Below are 21,670 nucleotides of genomic sequence, written 5' to 3'. Positions count from 1 at the left end.
GACCTTTGAATTCCTGCAAGAATTCAACATGACCTAACAGCCCATTCCCTCTCAAGACAAGATAACGCTTGGCAGTGGGAGCAGGTGGCTTCCCAGTCCTGCCTTTACTGCTCAGGCAGTGGTTTTTGTCTCCTGCAAAGCTTGGAACTGTAGCCACTTCCACCTCCTCCCACTTCAGTTACTGCCTACTACTGTAAGGCCTTTCCAGTCACTTGTTCAGAAATACACACATTCCTTTTGCACAAGGAGAAAAGTTTCTATATTGCCCTCTTCCCATCTTCAAATATAAAATCAGGGAGTAAGTGGCACAGAATTGAATTAATACTGAATTTCATTCCACTACTGCTATAGAGAGACAATCTGCATACATAATTTTGTGAAAAATGACCAGATTTCATCTCATCCTGTGGACAGCAGTCCTACAAACAAAAATCACATGCAGAAACCAACACTTTTCCCCATGCTAGAGAAAATAGTGTATGATAAGAAAACTTACGTGCCGAAGTGACTCAGGAAAGCTGCAATATACTCTCTTCTCTTATGATATCCCTGAATAACATATTGTACCTTAAAAAAGAAAGAAGCAAATTCTGATCTACAAAAAGATAAAAAAAGCCAATGCTCCAAATTTGTCATATAATTCCTTGCTAAGGAAGACTTATGTTTGACATGATAGCAGTTCTGAATCCTGTATTTAGCTTGCATCATCTCCCTAAAAAATTCTTAAAATGCCTTTAAAACAAAAAAAAAATCTTGTAAAGAAATCTCTTCATTCACGTCTGAGTGAAACTTGGTCTTTCACAATATACTGGAGAGCTGTTTAACTGTGGAAGGTAAAGCGAGTAGAAAGGAAATGCATGACCTTGCCTTGCTGAAGTTGGGGCAGGAAGCCATGATACGCAAATCATAATTAACTATCAAAATAACATTACATTTATTAAAAAAACAAATATCTCGATCTTGGGTGTTTTATGAAGACTGCACCTCCAACAAATTCCTCTTACCAGTAAGCTCTCTGAACGGTTTCATGCTGACTCAGGGAGCCACCTATCTAACTGTGAGCACCAATTTCCAAAGCATTCTGGGTTTTGAAAGACTTGCATCCTGGCAAAGCCAAAACCCAACAATGTTATACTCAAAGCAAAACTCTCCTTGCACCATGTATGTTTTTTAATTGATTTGAAAGGTATCACTTAGCAGACTAGTGTGAACAGGGCTTAACCCATAGTAGAAAGAAAACATGTGCTGACATGCTGGCTTACAACTGGTTACTTCAAGTACTTATGGTATGGTTCCATATGTGATTCTCTATGTAAATCCTTTTGCCTTCCAGAATGAAAACTAACATTTAAAAAAACCCTCTTCCCTACTGAACACGGAAAGAATGGAACAATATTTTTCTTGGCTATGGTAATACTAGAATTCCTCATCTGGCAAATGCTTTCCTAAATTTTTTGGAAAAGCCTTGATACAATCATTGATAAGAGCTATCTTGTAACCCTTAATGTTAAATGCTATTTATAAATCAAGACATTTCATTTTATAAAAAACTACAATTATTTTGAAAGGTTTGTGTGGGATCCGAAATGTTATTTTGGGAAAAGGAAAGCATATGATAAGTTTGCTTAAGGGACTTTGTTTAAGAAGGATGAAAACAATCCTGTGTACTTGCAGATTTTAAAAACAGAAAGTAATTTTAACAGAAAACCACAACAAATCAACTCTAAAGACAGATTCCAATATAATTATGGAAACACATTTTGAAGAACTTTTTCTAACAGAAAATTATTTTCCTCATCTGGACAAATAAAGGTAAAGATAACACAAAAGTAGAGTACTTCCAACCTACAATGACTGTGGTATAAGAACTTAGATATTGTCCTAACAGAAAAATAGTATGCAGACCACACATTTGTATTTACTAGCAAAACAATAGGCTACACTGCAGTGTTGTACAATACAATAACATTTAATCCTAAATTGTAATATCTTACAATGAGAAAAATTCACTCCAGAATCTGATCACAAACATTCTTGTTTAGTGTTTGATGTCCTAGGTAGGTGCTTAGTTCATATAAAGACGTATCCTTTGTGTCGTTCACCTTAAGTATGTCTTGCTTACACTATCTGACAGAAGAAAAACTATGTCTATAGAAATGCTATAGTGTGTTACTGCAATATAGTACATAACAGAAAGGAAAATTGAGTTTTAATCACCAATTTACCTTGTTTGTTAGCAACTGGCATACTTGAGGTACATAGTCGATAAGACAACCTCCACCAGGAAAGGCTGGGATGTGAAGAGCAGATGATCCTCCAAGTGCACTAGAAACAGAATTTAATACTACATTACACATACAGTCCCTGGGATTTAAAAGTGATTTCTACACTGTCCTCTTTTCTCATGCTTAAAGGCAGAGGGTCATGATTATGAAGTGTATTTTATGCTGTGGTAATATAAAAGGTACTGAGTTATACCATATATAAAACCAGATTATACCCATTGCAATTAAACTACTTTGATCAAGAGTATAACTATAATGCATTATCTCTGGAATAACTTTTTCACTGTAAACAGTTCTGTTTCTTAACCCTCATCAATCAGGTGTGGAGCACTGTAGTTAAGATACTTTTGTTATATTGTAAGGAGAGGACTTTAAGCCTTGAATTACACAGTAAACTGCCTTCAGTCAAACCAGCTAAGTCTAAGCGAAGTAATTTAAAATGAAGAGTAGAAGATGGACAGATTCACGCCAGCCAGTTTTGGGCCTTCCAATACAACAGAGGTGTTAACCTGCTACATCAAGGCAGCAGCGGGCTGTCATAGCAGATTTGTCATGGACTCCAATGTGGTGATTGAAGACACTTTATTAATGCATCTGAGAGCCTTATATATGCCCAAAATAGCTGATGTAACATATGGGTGAAGATACAAAATCTGCAGCTGTACTAATTTAACAAACATATTCTTTTCATTGTTCAATGTTGTTTCTACTTTCTTATCTGCAAGGTCAGGACAGTCTCAGGTAGCTAACTTCTTCAGACAGCATTCCAGAAAGCTTCCATCCCACAGTTTTGTACTTATAAGAAGAACATTTCTTTTACCTGCCTCATCTCTTGAAGGGGACTTAGATCCTGCTAGTTCCAATCCCCACAGTGGGACAGAAAGATTATCAGGTACATGATATAAAGGGGGATGCTGAAAGAAGAAAGTTTGTCCAGACTTAAAAGAACACTGGGGAAGGTGGCATATGAAAGAGAGGAGTAGAAGGCATTGTTATTTAAGGTATATTGATGCCTCCAATTATCTAATGGAAAAAAATAATGATGGAGTCAGAGTCTTCTTGGAAGCACAGTGAAAGGATGAAAGGTAATGCAGACAAGTTGCAACAACAGGAGTTATGGTGAGCTATTAGGAAAAACATTTTCACAATGAGAGTAATCAAATACTGAAATACAGGCCCAGAGAGGCTGGAGAATCTCCATCCTCAGAGGTCCTCAAAGCTCAGCTGAACTTCTGGCACTACTGACCTAAATCTTTCTTACAGCGTTTTACCAATGAAAAGGGATATGAATTTGCATTACACACTGTGGATTATATCACTTGCTAAACATCCAGAACCTTGTTGGGTACAATTAAAACCTTCAAAAGCTAAGTTACTTTGCGGTGTCCTGTGTACATGCTGTTTCCATGAATGATTAAACTAGCTGGAAAGAAGCTTCTTCTCTGAAAAATAAGGCTCTCATTCTTCAACAGGATCTGCCCCCATATTTTCTCAGTATTTGATAAGATATCACTCTGGTAGGTATAAAGGTCCTACATCCCTTTGAAGGAACAGAACCTACATAAATCAAAAAATCTCAAACTCATAATGAGGTATGTAGAAATCTGATACTCAAGCAAAGGAGTTCACCACATGGAACAGTTGTCCTGCTCTGGATTTTGCATATGCAACATTTAAAAAAAACCACAACCAACCAACCAAACCCAAAAAACAACAACAAAACCAAATCACCCCACACCACAGGTACAAAAACCACACCAAAACTCAATCCCTCCACCCCTCAAAAAAAAAAAAAAAAAAAAAAAAAGCCCAAAATAAACCAAAACTTTTCCAGCAAAAGAGAGACTTGAACAGATTTTTTTTTTTTTATAAACAGAATTTAGTTTCCTTGCTGTGACCTCCTTACCAAAATTACTGACACAGGAGTATAATTTTTCTACTTGTGGATGCTGAAACCAATGAACTGTATTAGATTCTTACCAAGCTGGAACATTTCTGAAATAATAGTTTACTCTTCGGAAATTGAAAGTATACTGGGTCTGGCAGTCCTTCCGTTACAGAATGAAAGACTTGTCCCTCCTTGTATATTACAAGTGGGTTGTTAACTTTACATTATGACCCTGGCTTTCAGTGTAATAAACACCTTAATTGTTCATATGAATATATCGATACAAGCCTCCAATCTCATACACAGAGCAAACGGTACTGTCCAAGGCATCCTGCCTTGCTTCTTATGCAACCAAGTCCAAATTCCTCCTCAGCATGAAGATACTACTGGAGATGCTCAGATGACTTTGTTACAACAGCAGGCATGAAATTTCACATGCAAAAAAAGCTTCCAGTCCTGTGTCATCCACTTCCAATACCTCTGAATGATTGTGATTTGTGAATAAGGGCTTCCCCATTTTACCTGTAGTCATTTTTTGAAAGTAGCCAATCCATAAAAACTTGTTGACATAAATAGGAATTCAAGCCTTCTGAAATGAAAACCAAAACTGCTACAAGATGTGGTTTCTGAAAAAGAGGTCCATCCACAGAAAGAAGACTGGAATTTCTATTGTAATTCCTGTCTGAAAACACAACAAAGCTGTACAAAACGTAATTTCTGTTCTGTTGAAATAATTATCAGCAAGGAAAATTAAGATCGGACAAGGATCTTTGTACCCTCTATTAGGTCAGAGAATCTGCTTATTTACACAGGGCTTTGCCTCTGATCATCTCAAAACTTTCTATATATATAAATATTCAGCAATTGAAGTTCAACTACTTTATGAAATTTATCCTTTATTTATCAGCATGTAAGGAAGCCACCGCTCAGAGTTTGATTTGACTATAATGTACTTTATATCAGTTATATCATGGGAACATACTTGCAGTACTTCATAACCATGAGACAGGGCAAGAGGCTATAATAATTTCTTTGACCATATAATAAACCTGCAGCTGAAGAAAGATGTGACTTACTCAATGTCAAATAAGAAAGGCCTGTAAAAGGTACAAGGAAATATGTAAACCAGAGAAAATTTGGCAAGGGAATTTCAGCATGCAGCCCAGTATCTAATTGTTGCTTTTTGAGGTCTCTCAAAGCTCAATCAAAAGAAAATGTGTAAGAAAGAAAGTGCCATGAGAAGCATTTACAATTAAGAACGCTCTACTTACCCGAAAACATTTCACCAGCACAAGCTACAGATTCCTGCACATTAGACCTGCTTTCCAGATAGCTGGGCCTTTTGGAGCACAGATCTACACACCTCTGTTTCTGATTCAGCTTCCCTTATTGTTATTACTGTTATACACCCCATCACAAAGAAACCCCAGACAAATTAACCACCCATGTTTTTTTATACTCATGAATAAAAACAGTGGTGCTGTCACACTATCAGGTTTGGTGACATTAATTTTATCAAGACAACAACAACAACAACAACAAAACCCTCAAACCCAAAAACACTTCAAGAGAGATGATGATGAAAATAGCGTTTTTAAGCACAAACTAATTAATATCACTCCCCTACAGCTACTGGAGTAAGTCTAGCTTCAGCAGAGCCAGTTGAATTGTGTCTACATTTTACACAGTTTCTTCACGAAGCAGTGATCTTAGTGGATGCTATTTCACTATGACTGGTACTGGATAAAGATGGTAGACCTATCTATGAGATAAGGTTGCATGAACACATAGGAACACAGAGATAAAGATCTGTTGGACTCAGCATTTTATCCACTTGTTCTAAACCCACTCAGCACTTCAAACTAACTTCATACACTTGATTTTAAGATGGACTTTTTCAAAGCAAGTTCCTGCCTTCCTGGGTTTCCAGTGTCAGACACCATCCAGAATCTGTATATTAAACTGGATTTTGTGATGGACTCATTTCGAATTCGACAAGAGCAGCAGTCAGATTGTATTAATAGTAGTTTTGTGCAGTGGCACACAGTGCAGAGAGTGTAGCTGGAGTATGTTTCTTGATAGTCTACAAGCAATTAGAATGTCTTTTTCAAGAAATGATCCTTTAAAAATAAAATGTTTAAAAAGAGCATTAATTTACAGATTTACAGAAATGACTGTTTTTGTTCTTGAGTGTTATATGCAAAGAAACAGTTATTTTCCCTTTGAAAACTTCACTAGAGAAGAAAAGTACTTCCATTTCCCAAGCTCAGAAGACTGGGTGCTTTGGCAGAGCTTAAAGGCACGAAGGAAGATGCTGCTACTCCTATATCCCCACCCCCTTCCCTTGGGCCTGCCTGGTTTCCCTAAACTCCTTTCATTCATCCTACCTCTTCCCTGAAATCTGTTTTGCTACCCACTTTCTCCAAGCAGAAAAATGCATTGCTGAGAAACTTTTGAGCCAAGTCTAAAAGATGAGGATTATTTCAGAGTATTTGCTACATCTTGCAGGGTGCTGCAAGAATAAAAACATCAACATTTACAAAGTTATGTGCTACTGCAGGTTACTCTACTACAATTAAGCACTCATACACATGTAACATTTTTTATTCTATCTTTCGCCTTTTTGCAGTACCCTTCTCCATCTTCAAAACTGCATAAGCTTGCCTTTGAAACGAGTATCATAAAGAAAACAACATCTAAGGAAAAGTTTCAGGTTCTTAAAAGGATTGCACAACAACAGTTATTTTTACTTCAAGGGAGGAAAGAGTTAAAAAAAAAAAAAGTGTATTTGAGATCAAGGTCCAACACTGTAAGAAGAATCATTCTTGTCCCTGAATACAGCATGAATGCAATATGAAAGAGCTTTATACCAAAAGAAAGTAGTACATACACACTCAAGAATGTTCCTAATCCAATGTATTCTTTCTGCAAAACCCATATAAAATAGGGAAATGACAATTCCAGTGATCATGAATGATACAGTTTAGCTTTGCAAACATAGATAAACAAAAAACTTGCCCCTGCGTGGAAAGATTTTTTTTTATTGGTTTAAAATAACTAAGAGCTTTTCCACTCAGCATGGCCAATGTTAAGACATGTTCAAATCTATGTACTGGCGATGGAAAGCAGACTTTAGACTTTATAGATTAGAGCCATTGTTTTCACCAGGATACACCCTTCTCAACTCTCTATAAGTTTTCACCTGCCTTATTTTGAAATTGCAGCACTTTGCAGAACTGCACAAACATTTAAAGGGTTTATTACTCATGATGGCTATAAGCAACAGCAGCCTGAAGCATGTGGAAAGAATTCCCTTCTTTTTGCTCTTTTTTCCCTTTTCAAGACTCATGTTAACAGCTTTGATCTCCTTCCCCGTTCTCTTACCCTTTGTTACTGAAGTAAATAGTTGACCTTTTATTTTTTATTTTTGCAGTTTCATCACTTTACTACATTACACCATTTGGCACAGGAGACATGTGGAACCACATCAAATAAAAGCACGTGACCACAAAAGCTGCCTTACCAACCATGATCCCAGATATCCTGTTAGTTTACCATTTTTCAGACTTGCTCAACCATAACCAAATTCTCTGTATCACATGAACAACCTGGTGCTTGGCAGAAGCCTTGGGATAGTGACTTGATCAGCAATACAAAGCTTAACAGTAAGATAACAGAAAATTGCTCTTATTAATGAAAAATTGGTCAGTCTGTGACAATGTTTTCTCTCTTTTCTACTAATACCTCTTTTCAAGCAAACATAATTAACATACTGCTTGTTCACTCGAATCTACTACAAGGTAAAGCATCAAAAAAAAAGTTTACATTCTATTTTTGAAGCAAATTTTTTACTTATAATTATTTCAACATTAGTAAAATGGAAATATATCTTTTCAGCTAACAGATAAAACCTGAGGTATCTACATTGTTGAATGTACAGGGAAAAAAAATACAATCACAAATAGAGACCTAGAGGGAAAAGTACAACAAATTTACTTGGAGAAAAAATCCTGGGCAAACTCTGACTGCAAATATGGCTATTAGAGATGAAAGGATAATAGCATCTTTTTTTCCTTTACCTACTAGAGATTCAGGGTAAGCATCTCTGAGTTCCTCCTGACTAGTCATTGGGAAAAATGTGAAATAAATCACTGTAAAAAGCAAATACTGAAACCAAAATCTATTTTAGTTTCACAGACTGTGCAGAAACCTTCAGGTCAAACTTGCTGAGCTTTACATGCAACTCTTCTGCTGACTTTATATGTTCTAGCATGTTATTTTAACTAGTTAGCTTCCCTGCTTGTCCATCCGTAATATCCTGATGCTTATACTGAAGTACACTGAAGTTTAGTAACACTTACAGAATATTATAAAAGCTGTGGGATTTCTGGAGGTCCCTTCCAACCACTAATGTACCGTGATACTGTGAAGTAATTTCTAAGTGCTAATGAATATTACTTTGTTTGGGTTATTTCAATCTTCTATATTATGCTGCAGGTAAAAATGTCCAAAAAAGTGCAGTCTTCTGTAATGTATATCCCCTTTGAAACAAAATGGTTAATCCAAGGAGAGATTTACATTAACTGCACGTATTCTGTGTTCTAGAAGACTTGAATCTGACAAACAGAAATCATAGCTCAGGTGATCCAATACTGGAAAATTTTAATGAATAGGAGCTTTGCTCCCAGAATTCTACTCCTCTTTGAGGTAAAAAAACCCAAATGAACAAACAAACCAAGAAGCATGAGATGAATAGACAGTTATTAAATTAGAATACATTTATTTTTTTCCCCATCCCTGGTCAAACTGGAAAGAGCTGGAAAGAGAAAGAACAGATACACTTGTAGTATAAAGCTTTTCTTACTGAGTCTTGATTGCATAGAACTCTGAAAATGCTAGTATTTCCTCCAAACTGGAGGAATCAGGACTGAAGGTGTTTTTCCTTTGCTTCATGTGTCGTTATATGCAGAAAAGTTCTGCATAAAAGGGGACTGAAAGATTTCCAGTGACACGTTGAACGAGTGAAACCTGAGCTGCCAGTGATGAAAGAGGGAGCTCTTCATTGTTCTCGGATCTCGCATTCTCTGAAGAAAAAAACCATGCAAGGATAACAGCTCATGTTACAGAATGGTAGCACAAGGTATACAACAGCCATCACACTGCTTGCTTCTCTGGGTAAGGGAACCCACTTTGATAACGATTTGTAGCTTACAACAGACAGCCCAGGAAGGCAGGCAGCCCAGCAGAATCAATTGTCCTCTGGGACCTCCATCATACCTCATGGTACAAACTTCAGGGAAAGACCATTATGTGTAACAGAAATCATCAGCAAGGCCTCGGTATGTGCCCTGCTGCTTAGTTTCCCCAGTGTCAACAATATCACTCTATAAAACACTGCATAGCGCAGAAATTTTGGTCACTTACTCATTCTGGCAATACAAAACTGAAGTGAAAAGTACAAAAGCAGTGTATTTCTAACTGATTCAAAGCAATAAAAAAATCCCTAAGTTTACAGAATTATTTTTCATAATACAGGAAAAAAAAAAGGTTCAAAAGAGAATATGAAAAGCTCCTCAAGCTGTAAAAAGGGTTTGATTCTTTCTTAAAAGGCTCAAAAAAGCTGACAAACACTGCTTTGCTGTTGCAAGTTACCACATTTATAACTCCTCAGGTCTTCCACAGACACTCACCCCCCACAGTAAGGTGAATTGCAAATGTAATATGCTCAGGGGTTTTTTTGGCAAATAACAACGAGAAAGAAATGACAAGAATTTAGAGACACACAGAAAAGTAGTTTTAGTTAAAAAAAAAAATTAAGCACTACTCTCAATTCTCCATCAGCAGAGTAGTATTTCAGCATAAGTTATAAGACCTGAAGAAGCTGTTAGATGTCTCACAGGTTAAAAAGGAGGGCACGGTTCCTATTTCAAAGAACTTTTCATAGTCCATTGTTTCACACTATACAGCAGAGTAAGGAATTGAAAAGCAGGAGACACTTCTTTATGGTGAGGGTGCCAGAGCATTGGAACAGGTTGCCCAGACACATTGTGGAGTCTCTTTCTCTGGAGACTTTCGAAACCTACTTGGATGCCTTCCTGTATGCCTGCCCCAGGTGATCCTGCTTTGGCAGGGGAATTGGACTTGATGATCTCTGGAAGTCCCTTCCAACCCCTAACATTCTGTGATTATGTGACTAAACAACATGGGAGAAAGAATACGAGTTGCAGCAAGGAGACTTAAGACTTAAACACTTAACAATGGAAGAATACATATTTCCAAAGCATTTTGCTTATTTATTAAAGAAATCTTGGCAGCAAATTAGAAAAACTTCAGTGAGAAGATTAAGAGAAACCTAAGTGAGAAGTGAAGAAAAATAGAAAGTTTTGCAGATAATTAAATACAATGAGGAAATAACTGCCAAAACCCCCTCACATGACCAGAAAGAGTTGTAGGAAAGAAACCCAGCCAAATGGAGTAGCAGCAAATATCACTGAACAGAAAAGGGACAGATAAGATAAGAAACATGGACAGATAAGAGAAGAAAGAGAACTGTATGCAGCCCTATTTTCTTTTCAGTTCCAAAGCAGTTAAAAAAAAAAAAAGGCAGTAAATGGAGATTAAAGAAATTATTTAAGATGCCAGAAGAAAAGACCATGTAGCCTAACCTACTGCACTTCTTTTCTGTATGGATCCAAGAAGATGAGCAACTGTGAAAGAGGCTGGAAACTTGTCAGACAGAGCAAAACCAGCTGAACAAAGTGAACTGTAACCTACTTGTAACACTTTTCATCCTGCACCAATTTGAGATGCCAACACAAAACGGAGATCTTGTTCACTATCCCCATTTCTCATTCATATGGTTGAGAAGGAGAAAAAGTTGAGTGGTATTTGGAAATTTACTTTTCAGCTTCCTGTTCTTAAGAAAGATAATTTTAATGGCATTACGTGTTTTGGAGCTGTATTTAAAGCACCTTAATTGTGTATATATTGAGGGCCTTCTAAGTAGCAAATAGAATAATATTGGCATTGGTGGTTCTGCTTCAAGGGGAAAAAATGTATTAAATTTAAGTCTTGTATGCAAGGAACTAAAAATGTCTTGCATGTACTATGAAGATAGCAGCTAATTATGAACTTTCACATAAATAAGAAAGACTAGAGTACTGTTATGTTGTGGGCAGTGTTCTCCTCTGAAATAACAGGACTCAGTGAATTAATGAAAGAATTCAGGATATGTTTATGGTAAAGATCATTGGAAATTCCTCTGCAGTGAAGCCTGGTTGGTATGTTACACAGTGATTGTCATCATTTAAGAAAGTGATATGCTTTAGTGATGGAGATCTTCGAAACGATCCCATGGAACAAAATATTGATTACAAATCCACATGAACTTTCCCTTATTATCACAGTATATCAGAGGTTGGAAGGGACCTCAAGAGATCAACGGGTCCAACCCACCTGCCAGAGCAGGATCACTTAGGGTAGTCTGCACAGGAATGCATCCAGGTGGGTTTTGAAAGTCTCCAGAGAAGGAGACTCCACAACCCCCCTGGGGAGCCTGTTCCAGGGCTCTGTCACCCACACTGTAAAGAAGTTTCTCCTCATGTTGAGGTGAAATCTCTTCTATGTTCAAGTTTGAACCCATTGTTCATTGTCTCATCTCTGTGAGCCACCAAAAAGAGCCTAGCCCCCTCCACTTGACACCCATCCCTCAGATATTTATAGACATTGATCAGATCCCCTCTCAGTCTTCTCAAGACTAAATAGCCCCAGGGATCGAAGTCTCTCTTCATAGGGGAGATGCTCAAATCAGTTTGGTATGGAAGCAAATGAAGCTATATTTACAAGATAACTAAAATCCAGAAACATGAAATGCAATGAATATGTATAAAATATACAATATATGTACTATATATATTTTTTTACAATTTATAAACAACACAGAAACTCCTCAGACCCCCCTGGATGGATCCAAGGGGGACTGTTCACCTTCTCCTCCACTCCCTCCCTACTTCCCATGGTACATCACACAGTAGTCAAAACAGAGATACCCTGGCAAGGCCACAGAAGAGAGAGAGAGGAAAGTTGCAGAATTATCTCTTATTGTTAATCTTTTCCTGATATTGCTTAATGCCTATCACTTCCAGAGATTCTTGTAAGCATGCTGATTTCTTGCCACCATGCTGAAGCAGTGCTATGTTCTAGACTTCTCCCACGTAATTATGTTTTATGTTCTCCTTAGGTCAGACAGTAACTCTCACTTGTGGATCTTTTCTATCTGGAGAAATATTTTGTGTAAGAGACATTGTGTCCCCTGCATCATCAGCATCTCATTTCATTAGCTTACATGAAGAAAGAGAAATGCAAAGTACTGAAAGCATAAGAAATCTTGCAGAAAAAATAATTCAGAAATGAGAGCAACTTGTTGGGAAACTTTGGGATATGAAGTTGAGCATTTGGGTCATCAGTAAGTACCTGAGGGAGGCAGAAAGTTAGAGAAGCAAAATGTTTAGCTTTCATACATTTGCCTTTTAACACTGATTTCCATGTGTATGCAATGTGATTAAGGGGCATTCTTGCTCAGATCTTCAAATCTGGCTTTATCTTGTGTTCACAAATAACATGGAATGCTACAAGTCTGGTCTGGTACTCCTGCTAAATGCTTCAAGAGGCCTAGTAAGATCAGTTTTTCTGTAAACCAAATATGTTCACATGTGGAAGCAAGGCAAGAGATCATAATTTTTTCATGTATACATAGCCACTGTGGTTTGACAAGCTAATAAGAACCATGTTAAACCCTTACACATTTAACAAGATGACAGGAATCTGCTCAGACGTTTTGTACAGCCCCTTTCAGAATCTTTACAACAGGCATTTAGATAAGTTTGGTTTGTTCCTATGAACAGAAATAATTCAATATTCATTCTATTGTATTCTCTACAAAACAGAGGGGAAGCAGAGCTATGCATCACATCACACAAAGGCAGCCTTTGGTAGGTGGGAAGACTGAGAATAATTCTCAGAAGAAAACACTGACGTGTTTCACATCAGAGGTAACAGCTTCTGCAACAAGGCAGACACTGACATACTTTTAAAACAAAAGAAGGGAAGATAGAAAATAAAGCCACAGGTCTTCATTGTGGTAAAATCAAAGCAGGGACCCCACAGGCACACAAGAAGTTTAGAGCAGTGCTTGGTTGGTCAAAAAGATGAATACGAGCATTCCTAGGATTTTTTTTTTCCACTGATACCTGGATTTTGTTCATGCAGCAGTTTCATTATAGCACATACTGCAAGATGAAGACTGAGCAAAAAATCCTTTTCAAGGATTCCCCTTTTCCTAGAAGAGACTATGGGCTCCTGCAGTACACATAACATTTGTCAGTCAGGCTCAAGCCAAATGTACCCAAAAACCTCATTTAACACAGGCCCCCTTTCCCTCAGAAACTGCAAATACTTACATGGTCACGGAAAGACAAAAATACCAACTTTACATTATATACCTATATATATGTCATCATATACTTAAGTATACCTTATCACCTTTTAAGGGGTTGATTAACATTACTTAATATTTAAGGGCTTGAGTCCACTTGCAAGTTGACTGCTTAGATAGCAGAATGGCCTACATGGTATCTGCAAATAGATGTTTTACAAAACCTTGATAAACTAACCCTTTTAGTTGAAAAATGACACTTTCAGAAAGCTCATCAGCTTTTAAATCAATGGCATACTGTATTTTAATAACACTAAAAGAATACCTTCTCAAATTAAAGAAATTATAATAGGGCTCTTGGGATGTATAGATAAGGGGTTTTGTTTGTTTTTAAATGTTACACTAATGAAGGAATGGATTAAAATATGAAGTAACATGAACCTTGCTCTCCTGCTTCCTCATTCTTAAAATATTAGAAAGCAATTTCTCTGCTTTTTTTCCCAACTAGTTCTTCCCTCTAGCCCTTCAAAAATCAAAAGCACCAACTAAATGCATCATCTCTGCCAGTGTAAAACCAATACTGCTACGAATATACTAAAAGGATAACTACAAAGTGAAAATAAGTAATTAAATGGACACATTCTGTGATCTATAATTAGAATTCGCAAGAGACAAGAACTACTTCAAAGACATCTTTTTCTCAATGGTGGTTTAATTCTAAGTCAAAACCCCACGATTGGTCAACAGAGGTTTATTTGCTAACATAAATTCTGTAACAAATCCCATTACTTTGGTCCAACTTTGCTATTATAGGATAGATTATATGTTTACAGGCCTATATTTAGGTTTACAGGCATATAATTTCTAGATTATAGGCTGCTAATCACTCAATCTGAAAAAGATTGGTGTCTTCCCAGCCTTTATTTGTGTTCTTTTATAAAGTTCTTCCATAAAGGAATAATAAGGAATATGGTTGTCCCAGGTTTGTGTGGGGTTTTTTGTTTGTTTTGTTAACTTCTGTATTGTATGCTATGATCATCTAAAAATATCAGCTTTTAATTGACTTGACTTTTAAATGAACTCTAACAGAATTCTTCATTCAAATCACTTCAACGAATGTGCAAATTTTCATGCATTATGTGATCTATGGGACAATTTTTTCTCTAATAAATCATAAGTGGAGTGCTGCTAACATTGTCCTATGCATGTCCATGATTAAGAAGCTGTTATAATTATCTTGTACAGTGAAATAAAAGAACGTGGTTTTAATATTTAATCAATCTGAGTTACAGAAAAATAATTTATGCCCAAGGGAAAAAGATTCTAACTTTCAGTTGAGAATGTTCATATTTTCATTGTGTTTTGCTGTTTTTATCAGCAAGAAATATTAGCATGGTGTTGGAATGTTCTGCATTATCTATGCATATGATTTGGTATCCTGTACTTTTATTTATTTAAAGTTCTTTGAAGTTTGCTTTCTTTCAAGTCTTTAGGGAAAAGGCTGCTACCAAACAGTCTGATTTTCCTCATCACCTCTATCCCTGAGTGACACAATGACTGTGCTAATGTTATGTGATAAATCATCATAACTACAAAACAAGCTACAGTAATATATTTATACTATGTAAACTAAACCTGACTGTTTCATCTTCAAGATCTCTCCTTCATGTGTGCATGCTTAAACTTCATGATCTTCCACTGTAATGTCAGGTCAGTACGCTGCCCTTGAAGCCACTAATTCTGTGCTTTAACCCAATTCTGTCATTAGTTTCTGGGTAAATGGAAAAGGAACGAGCCAAGGCCTTTCCTTTCTAGTCTTTGCAGCCTAGAGAAACCCATAGAGGAGTTACACTCACAGAGATCATGGTGGAAAAAACACCCAACATCTGACTTTTGTGAAGCACTTGCAAAACGAAAAATTTCTTATAAGTGGGAGAACCCCACACTTACAGTTTAACTCAGAAGGCTACACCGTTTCATGATATAACTCATAATTAATTAACCCTATTTCCATAGGATAATGCAGTACAAATCTGGTATTCTTCTTTAAGACAGAAAAGAGATGTGGCTAAGAGTGACATTAAAAAAAAAAAAAGGAGCATCAGAAGACTATTCAAAAATAAAAGTACTGAAATAGTATTACCCATCTTGTTAAAATATCTTTCACCCTAAGGATGTAATTTAACAGCACATAATACAATTTGTGTACAATGCAGAGACTGCTTCAAATTCATCTGTATACAATCCAAGATGTAATTTATGTCATGGAATGAACACTGTTATATGCTAATAAAAGCAAAGTTGAACTTGTGACTACTTTAGAAGTTGAGTATGACCAGAATTTCTCAAGGAGGTTCTCAGCATCTTTCAAAGTGAAGTTTACTACTGAGTCATTTCAGTTTATCCAAAATCCTTCCTTCCATCAGCTAATAATATCAAAGAGTCATCAAAATCCTTTGAATGCTAGGTACTAAAGGCAGGTCGCCCATTTTCTCACTTCACAAAATTTGAAGGGGACATAACACACTGTCCACACTATCTGTAACTGCAGAAGTGCATAATTTTGGGCCTAGAAAACTTTGCAAGCTTTTTATATTGAGAAGATTTTTTACTCACAAGTTATTTTTGAATTGACTAAAGAATGTAAAAAATGCAACATTCAGTATTATTTATATCTATAAACAATATTTCAGAGTTCCAGTTTACCTGCTGACCTCAGGGCAGAAATAGCTGATTTGAGGCTTCTGCATGCTTAAGTTATTATTTTGCTGTGAAGACTGAAGTTCTCAGAAATCATATGCTCTTTGCTTATTCTTCTGTTTCCTGTTTTCAACATACAGGCCATCATTGGATGTTTTAAAGTGAATTATAATGAATGTTTTAGCTTATGAAGATTTTAGGTCTGCTGCAAAGTTGGAATAAAAAATAAGAAAACAACAAACTGACTCTAGAAGAACAAAAAAATGCAGTTCTGAATTTAAATTTAAACTTTCTTGTATATAGCCTCTGTTCATTGTGCTTCCCTTTTCCAAATGCCTGCAGGCCTTGCCTTTAATAACTACTACTGCAGTGTTTCTTTGGCTACTGGTCAGTTTTAATGTTTACTTTAAAATTGTAGGAGTTACAGTGACACTATGAAAATCTTACTTACCTACCTCTTGCATATTTTCTATCTTTTACTTAGAGCTCAGGGTGATGATGTAGTTCCAATTTCACTTCAGATTAAGAATTAGCCATAGGGTTTAAAAAAAGTAGCTGTTTGGTAATGCAAATGAGTGAACAACATATTTCATCCCCTTAGGTAAATTCTTACCCATCTTTGTTTAAAATACTGCACCTAATATACTGTTTTCATGCAGAAAAAATAATACAAGAGCAAGACAGAGAGTAAAAAAAAATCCAACTAATTATGACTTCAGGAATTACAGCAAATCCAAGAATTACTGCTTTTCTTTAAACACACCAGTTCAAACTTGGCATTTGTACATATTTGATACAATGCACAATATAGAGATTTCAGTTATAACTTTGAACACATAAATCCTTATCTGAATTTCTGTTTGAATTTGGTGATAAAATATTGCCTTCACCCATGTATCATGTGCATCTGCATGAAACTCAAACACATGTTCGTATACAAAGTGCTTAATAGTACATCAAGCAACACTTTTTATTCCCCCTTTTCCAAAAGCCCTTAAAAGAATCACAATTTTAAAATCTTAGTTCCCAAGTGAATACTAATTTGGTTCTCTTCTGCACACATGGCAAAACAACTCAATGTCACCAAGATTAATGTTGTACCAATATGTGGACACAATCTACTAAGGGTTGATGAATTACTTCTTTATATTGCCTGAATTTTATGTGTGGAAACATCAGCTATAATACTCCAAAGACATAGTTTCTGTATTTCATTTGTTCCTGAGTACCAGCCAGTAACTGTTTAACTATCTGTATTTGCTTATATTGGGACTATTCACAGCATAAATAACAAGGAAGTTCACGGGTAGCACAGCAACAAAGTTCAGTTTCCAATGGACTTCTACGCTGCATTGGACTGACTTTTCAACAGTTGCGTTAAAGCCACAGCACAGCATGAGTTGTCTCCTTATTAAACATCAGAAAAACCACACAGGAAAGATGTCCTAAATGTCTTTGCCAAAGGAAAAGCTTCAAATGATGTTCATGCCTTATAAGACACCAGAGAATACATTCAGAATACAAATCTTGACTAAGATTTGAGAGATTTTTTTTCCCTGATATTTTAATAAAGAATAAATTCTGACTGAGCACTTCCTAAGATTAGGATATTCAGAGTTTATTTCTCCAATACAGACTTTCTGTTCACAGAAAACGCAGGGGGCTTCAGCGTTTCCTTCTGGTGTCAGTAACAGAATCTGCCTCTTCTAAGCGGTTATATTCAAGAAACTATAGGAACTTAATACTTTCAAGACTTCCACTCTCCTGCTATGTTTTCCTGAAATTGGCTAGCAGGCTCAAAAAAAGTTTGTAGGGCAGAAATAACAGACACCTGTATGCACAGACAACATAATCATACTAATTTTATAGGTACGAAAATTAATTTTCTTAGGAAGCCAGCAGTTTTCCACCATGCAAAGTATCTAAGGGGGAGTTACTATTCCATTGAAGTCCTTAGCAGATGTTGCCAGCGGGAATGCAGCCAAGACTTCACCCTCAGCCTATGCAGAAAACTACAGCAATTCCAAAAAAACACCCCTTAAAACCCACCCCACTGATTAACCTGGAAGCATAAAGTAAAAAAATAAAAAACCCAACTGATTAAATTGATATTGCACAAGCAATACAGAGAGATGAACATTTTTTTTCAGATATTTCCTGAGTAAAAACAAGCACAGGAAAGTTCATCCCCCTCTGTCAATCATTTGTCAAAACTACTGTTGTGAGAGCTCCTATACATGCCTTCTTAACCACAACCCCAGGAGTGCTAATATATTAGTAATATACTGTCTTTACCATTAGGGTACACAGGTCCATATTCAAACAAATAACTTCATATAAAGTTCTATAAACCTGAGGTGCAAGTTACATCTGAAGAAGTTATAACTTGACATTGATACAGGAAAAAAAAAAAACATCAAATATATTGATGCCTCCAAGGGAAAGAAATCTGAATTAGTAAGGCAAATATAGTCCTAAGGAAGCTTCAAAACAGTGCTCCTTTGAAACAGTTATCTCATGTGGAAAACCTCAATTCACAACTGAAAAATTTCTAAATAAAAGAAAGAAAGAAAATAAAAACATTTATAATGGAAAACATGAAGAAATTTCCAACTGCAGTGAATTTCAAAGGTTCTTAGCTCTCCCAGCTTCCAAGTTTACTGGAAAGCAGGAGTTGCTTCATAACACTGAAAATATCTGGCAAACTCCTTTTAGTCTAAGTTTAGAGATATGACTGTTTTTTCCCCAGAACTTGTCCATCAGTCAGTTTTAATGTGTTGGGTTTTTTAATTTGGTTTTGTTTTTTTGTTTTATTTTTGCCCCCTGGAAAATAGTATTATAGAAAAATCTCTGGGAATTTCTAGTAGCTTCACAGTAAGTTTACTAATCTTGCTCAATGAAAAGAAAGTGAAGGAATCAACAAACAGGGAAAAGAACAGTCAGATCACCAGAAGTTAATGAAAACTTGACTGTGTTCACTGGCTACTGCAGAAAACATGAAAGTTCTACCACAATTTTTTAAGGTAGAGAAGGTTTTTGTACTCTGTCCATCTCTTTCAGTTCGAATTAAAAACCAAACCAAACCAGAAATACCAGCAAACAAACAACAACCAAAATATATGTCAGAAGTGTTGTTGCCTCCCCAGAAATTAGTTCTCATTATTCAACCCCAAAGCTACCTAAAAAATGTAATACAAGCAATACCTATGGGTACATGTCCTCGCTGTCCTTGTTTCTTCCACTACTTGACTTTTCAGAAAACTCTGGGCAGATTTTTCTGCTACACACTAAAAGGAAAAAAGAACAAAACAAACCAGAACAAAACTGTTCTCAGTGTAGCAAGATTTCCAATAAAAGCTCCTCAGTGTTTGATTTCCTACTGATTTACTATAAAACAATTGCTTGTTACACAAGGATAGTTAGCTCTTGCAGGATAAAACCTCTCTAATACAAAGAAAAGCTGCTGTACGCACATATTTGAAGTGTTACAACAAAGTCTCTGGAGTTTAAACTGTTTCCATTTTGGTGAAATCAGAGGGTACTCCTTAATGCAACTGTACCACTTTTTTTCCCCAAACTTTCCTTTAGAGGCTTACAAAGTTGCTCCAAGACTGGTCATCCCAGTGTTTTTAAGCACAGCAATGATAAGGTTAGTCACTCGGAGAAAAATGAATTGAAGGAGGTAGCAAAAAAAAAAAGACAAATACATGATGAAAGCTGAGGTTTGTTCTTGTGAGGGCTTCCCTAAGCTTCAGGCAAATGGGTAATGTCCTCATTCCAGAACCTCCCTCCCAGCACATATGCACTACATAAAAGCTATAGTGATTCCTTCTCCATTAGGCATAGTCCTGTCTCACATATCTACTGCAGCTCTTTCAAAGAGTCACTAAGAACTATGAGTAAATAATTAGCTCTAGGCAGAGTCAAGTCAGCAGTAGGGTTCAGTAGTGTTGTTCAAAATGTTCATAAATGACCTGGCAAACACATGACCTGCTGGGTGGCAGTCCAGTGATGGTATGTTATTAGTAGTCAATGTAAGTTCCAACCATGATGAGTAATAAACAGGCTTTGAAGCAGAACTGGAAGACAGCAAGAAATAGGAGACATAACACAGATGAATATGCAGTGATGCATGTGGAAAAAACAATCCTAAATCCAAAAGCAAAGGACACCAAACTGAGCGTTCATCTTATCTCAGGATTATAACTGACAGTACAGTTACAATGTCAGCTCAGCACCAAATAAAAAGCCAAAACAAAGAGAAGTGTGAGATTATGAGGAAAGTAGAAAGTCATCTGCAGGACAACTTAATCTTGAAGTGCAGAACATAGGGGCAGGAGTATGACTGAGAACATGATGGGTGATGTGGAAAACGTGAGTAACACTGACTAGTTTCTAAAAGGGATCAATATTACACCAATCAAACATGAGCTAGGTTCAAAACCAAAAGGAGGCAGATCTGCATAGAAGATGCCATGGAGCTGTGACATTCCCTGTTGCAGTATATTCAAAAGGTAGGCTGCGTAAGTCCATGAGACAAAATCATTCAGGATTACTGAATACACATGAACTGAAGTCCCTGAGCCACTATTAGGGCAAAATATTTTATGTACTAGCCCTGTTTCTGTAAACTTCGCTATAATTTTCCATAACTGCGATTTTCTGGTTGGGCATGATTCAGATGCTACTGCAAGGTAGTTTACAATGCTGAATTTTAGTCACACACACTTATCTCCATTAGCATAAAAAAATATTGAGAGATTGTCACAGTATTACATGATTAAAGTAGACACTAATTATTTAAATGAGGAGGTTTGCTTAAAAATGCAATGGAAGTAGTTGTATGTGTAAGGGAGGGGAAAGAGAGAACTTTAGAAGGGTTCTATTTTCTTTTCCCTTAGAGATGGATTTTAAGTAACTAATTTTGTGATCACCAAAATGAAACATGTTATACCTTTCAAGAGCTTTAGATTAAGAAAAGGAACGGAACACTGAAATAAATAAAAGATCCTCCTTTGAATACCTCAATAGTTCTGCAACAACCAACTTACTTGTCTGACATGAACACAGCCTGTGTGGAATGTCTGGAAAAGCACCCTGTCTGCAAGGTGTACTTGCCCTCTTCTGCAAGCACAAGTGATGTGTCATGGATAATGACTAAGTTTATAAAAATGCACAGGTCTGCAAACGGTACTGTACTAGATTCCCCACCCCAGATTAGAATGCAGTCCCCTCTGATGATATCAGCTGTTGCCTAACATTACATTTCACATATCCCCACAATTTGGATGGCATGTGCTTGTTTGAAAGAGGACTTGTAACACTAAAACAGCTACTGTGATGAGGTTTAAGAAGAGAGTGAAG

The 21,670-nt window shown here is 36.5% G+C and overlaps 1 protein-coding gene across 1 annotated transcript in view; it reads right to left on the bottom strand.

The window, feature by feature from the left end:
* The window catches only part of BABAM2 (BRISC and BRCA1 A complex member 2), a 160,314-nt gene that overhangs the window by 38,369 nt on the left and 100,275 nt on the right, over positions 1-21,670 (bottom strand). Inside the window, exons 7-8 of the mRNA XM_054394843.1 lie at positions 2,226-2,325; positions 497-567 (exon numbers count right to left, since the gene is read on the bottom strand). Coding sequence (XP_054250818.1) covers positions 497-567; positions 2,226-2,325 — 171 coding nt within the window. The remainder of the gene's footprint in view (positions 1-496; positions 568-2,225; positions 2,326-21,670) is intronic.

This window comes from Indicator indicator, chromosome 2 (genome assembly GCF_027791375.1).
Source record: "Indicator indicator isolate 239-I01 chromosome 2, UM_Iind_1.1, whole genome shotgun sequence".
NCBI lineage: Eukaryota > Metazoa > Chordata > Aves > Piciformes > Indicatoridae > Indicator > Indicator indicator.
Note: the sequence above shows the minus strand (reverse complement) of the source record. Positions and strands in the feature narration are given on the sequence as shown.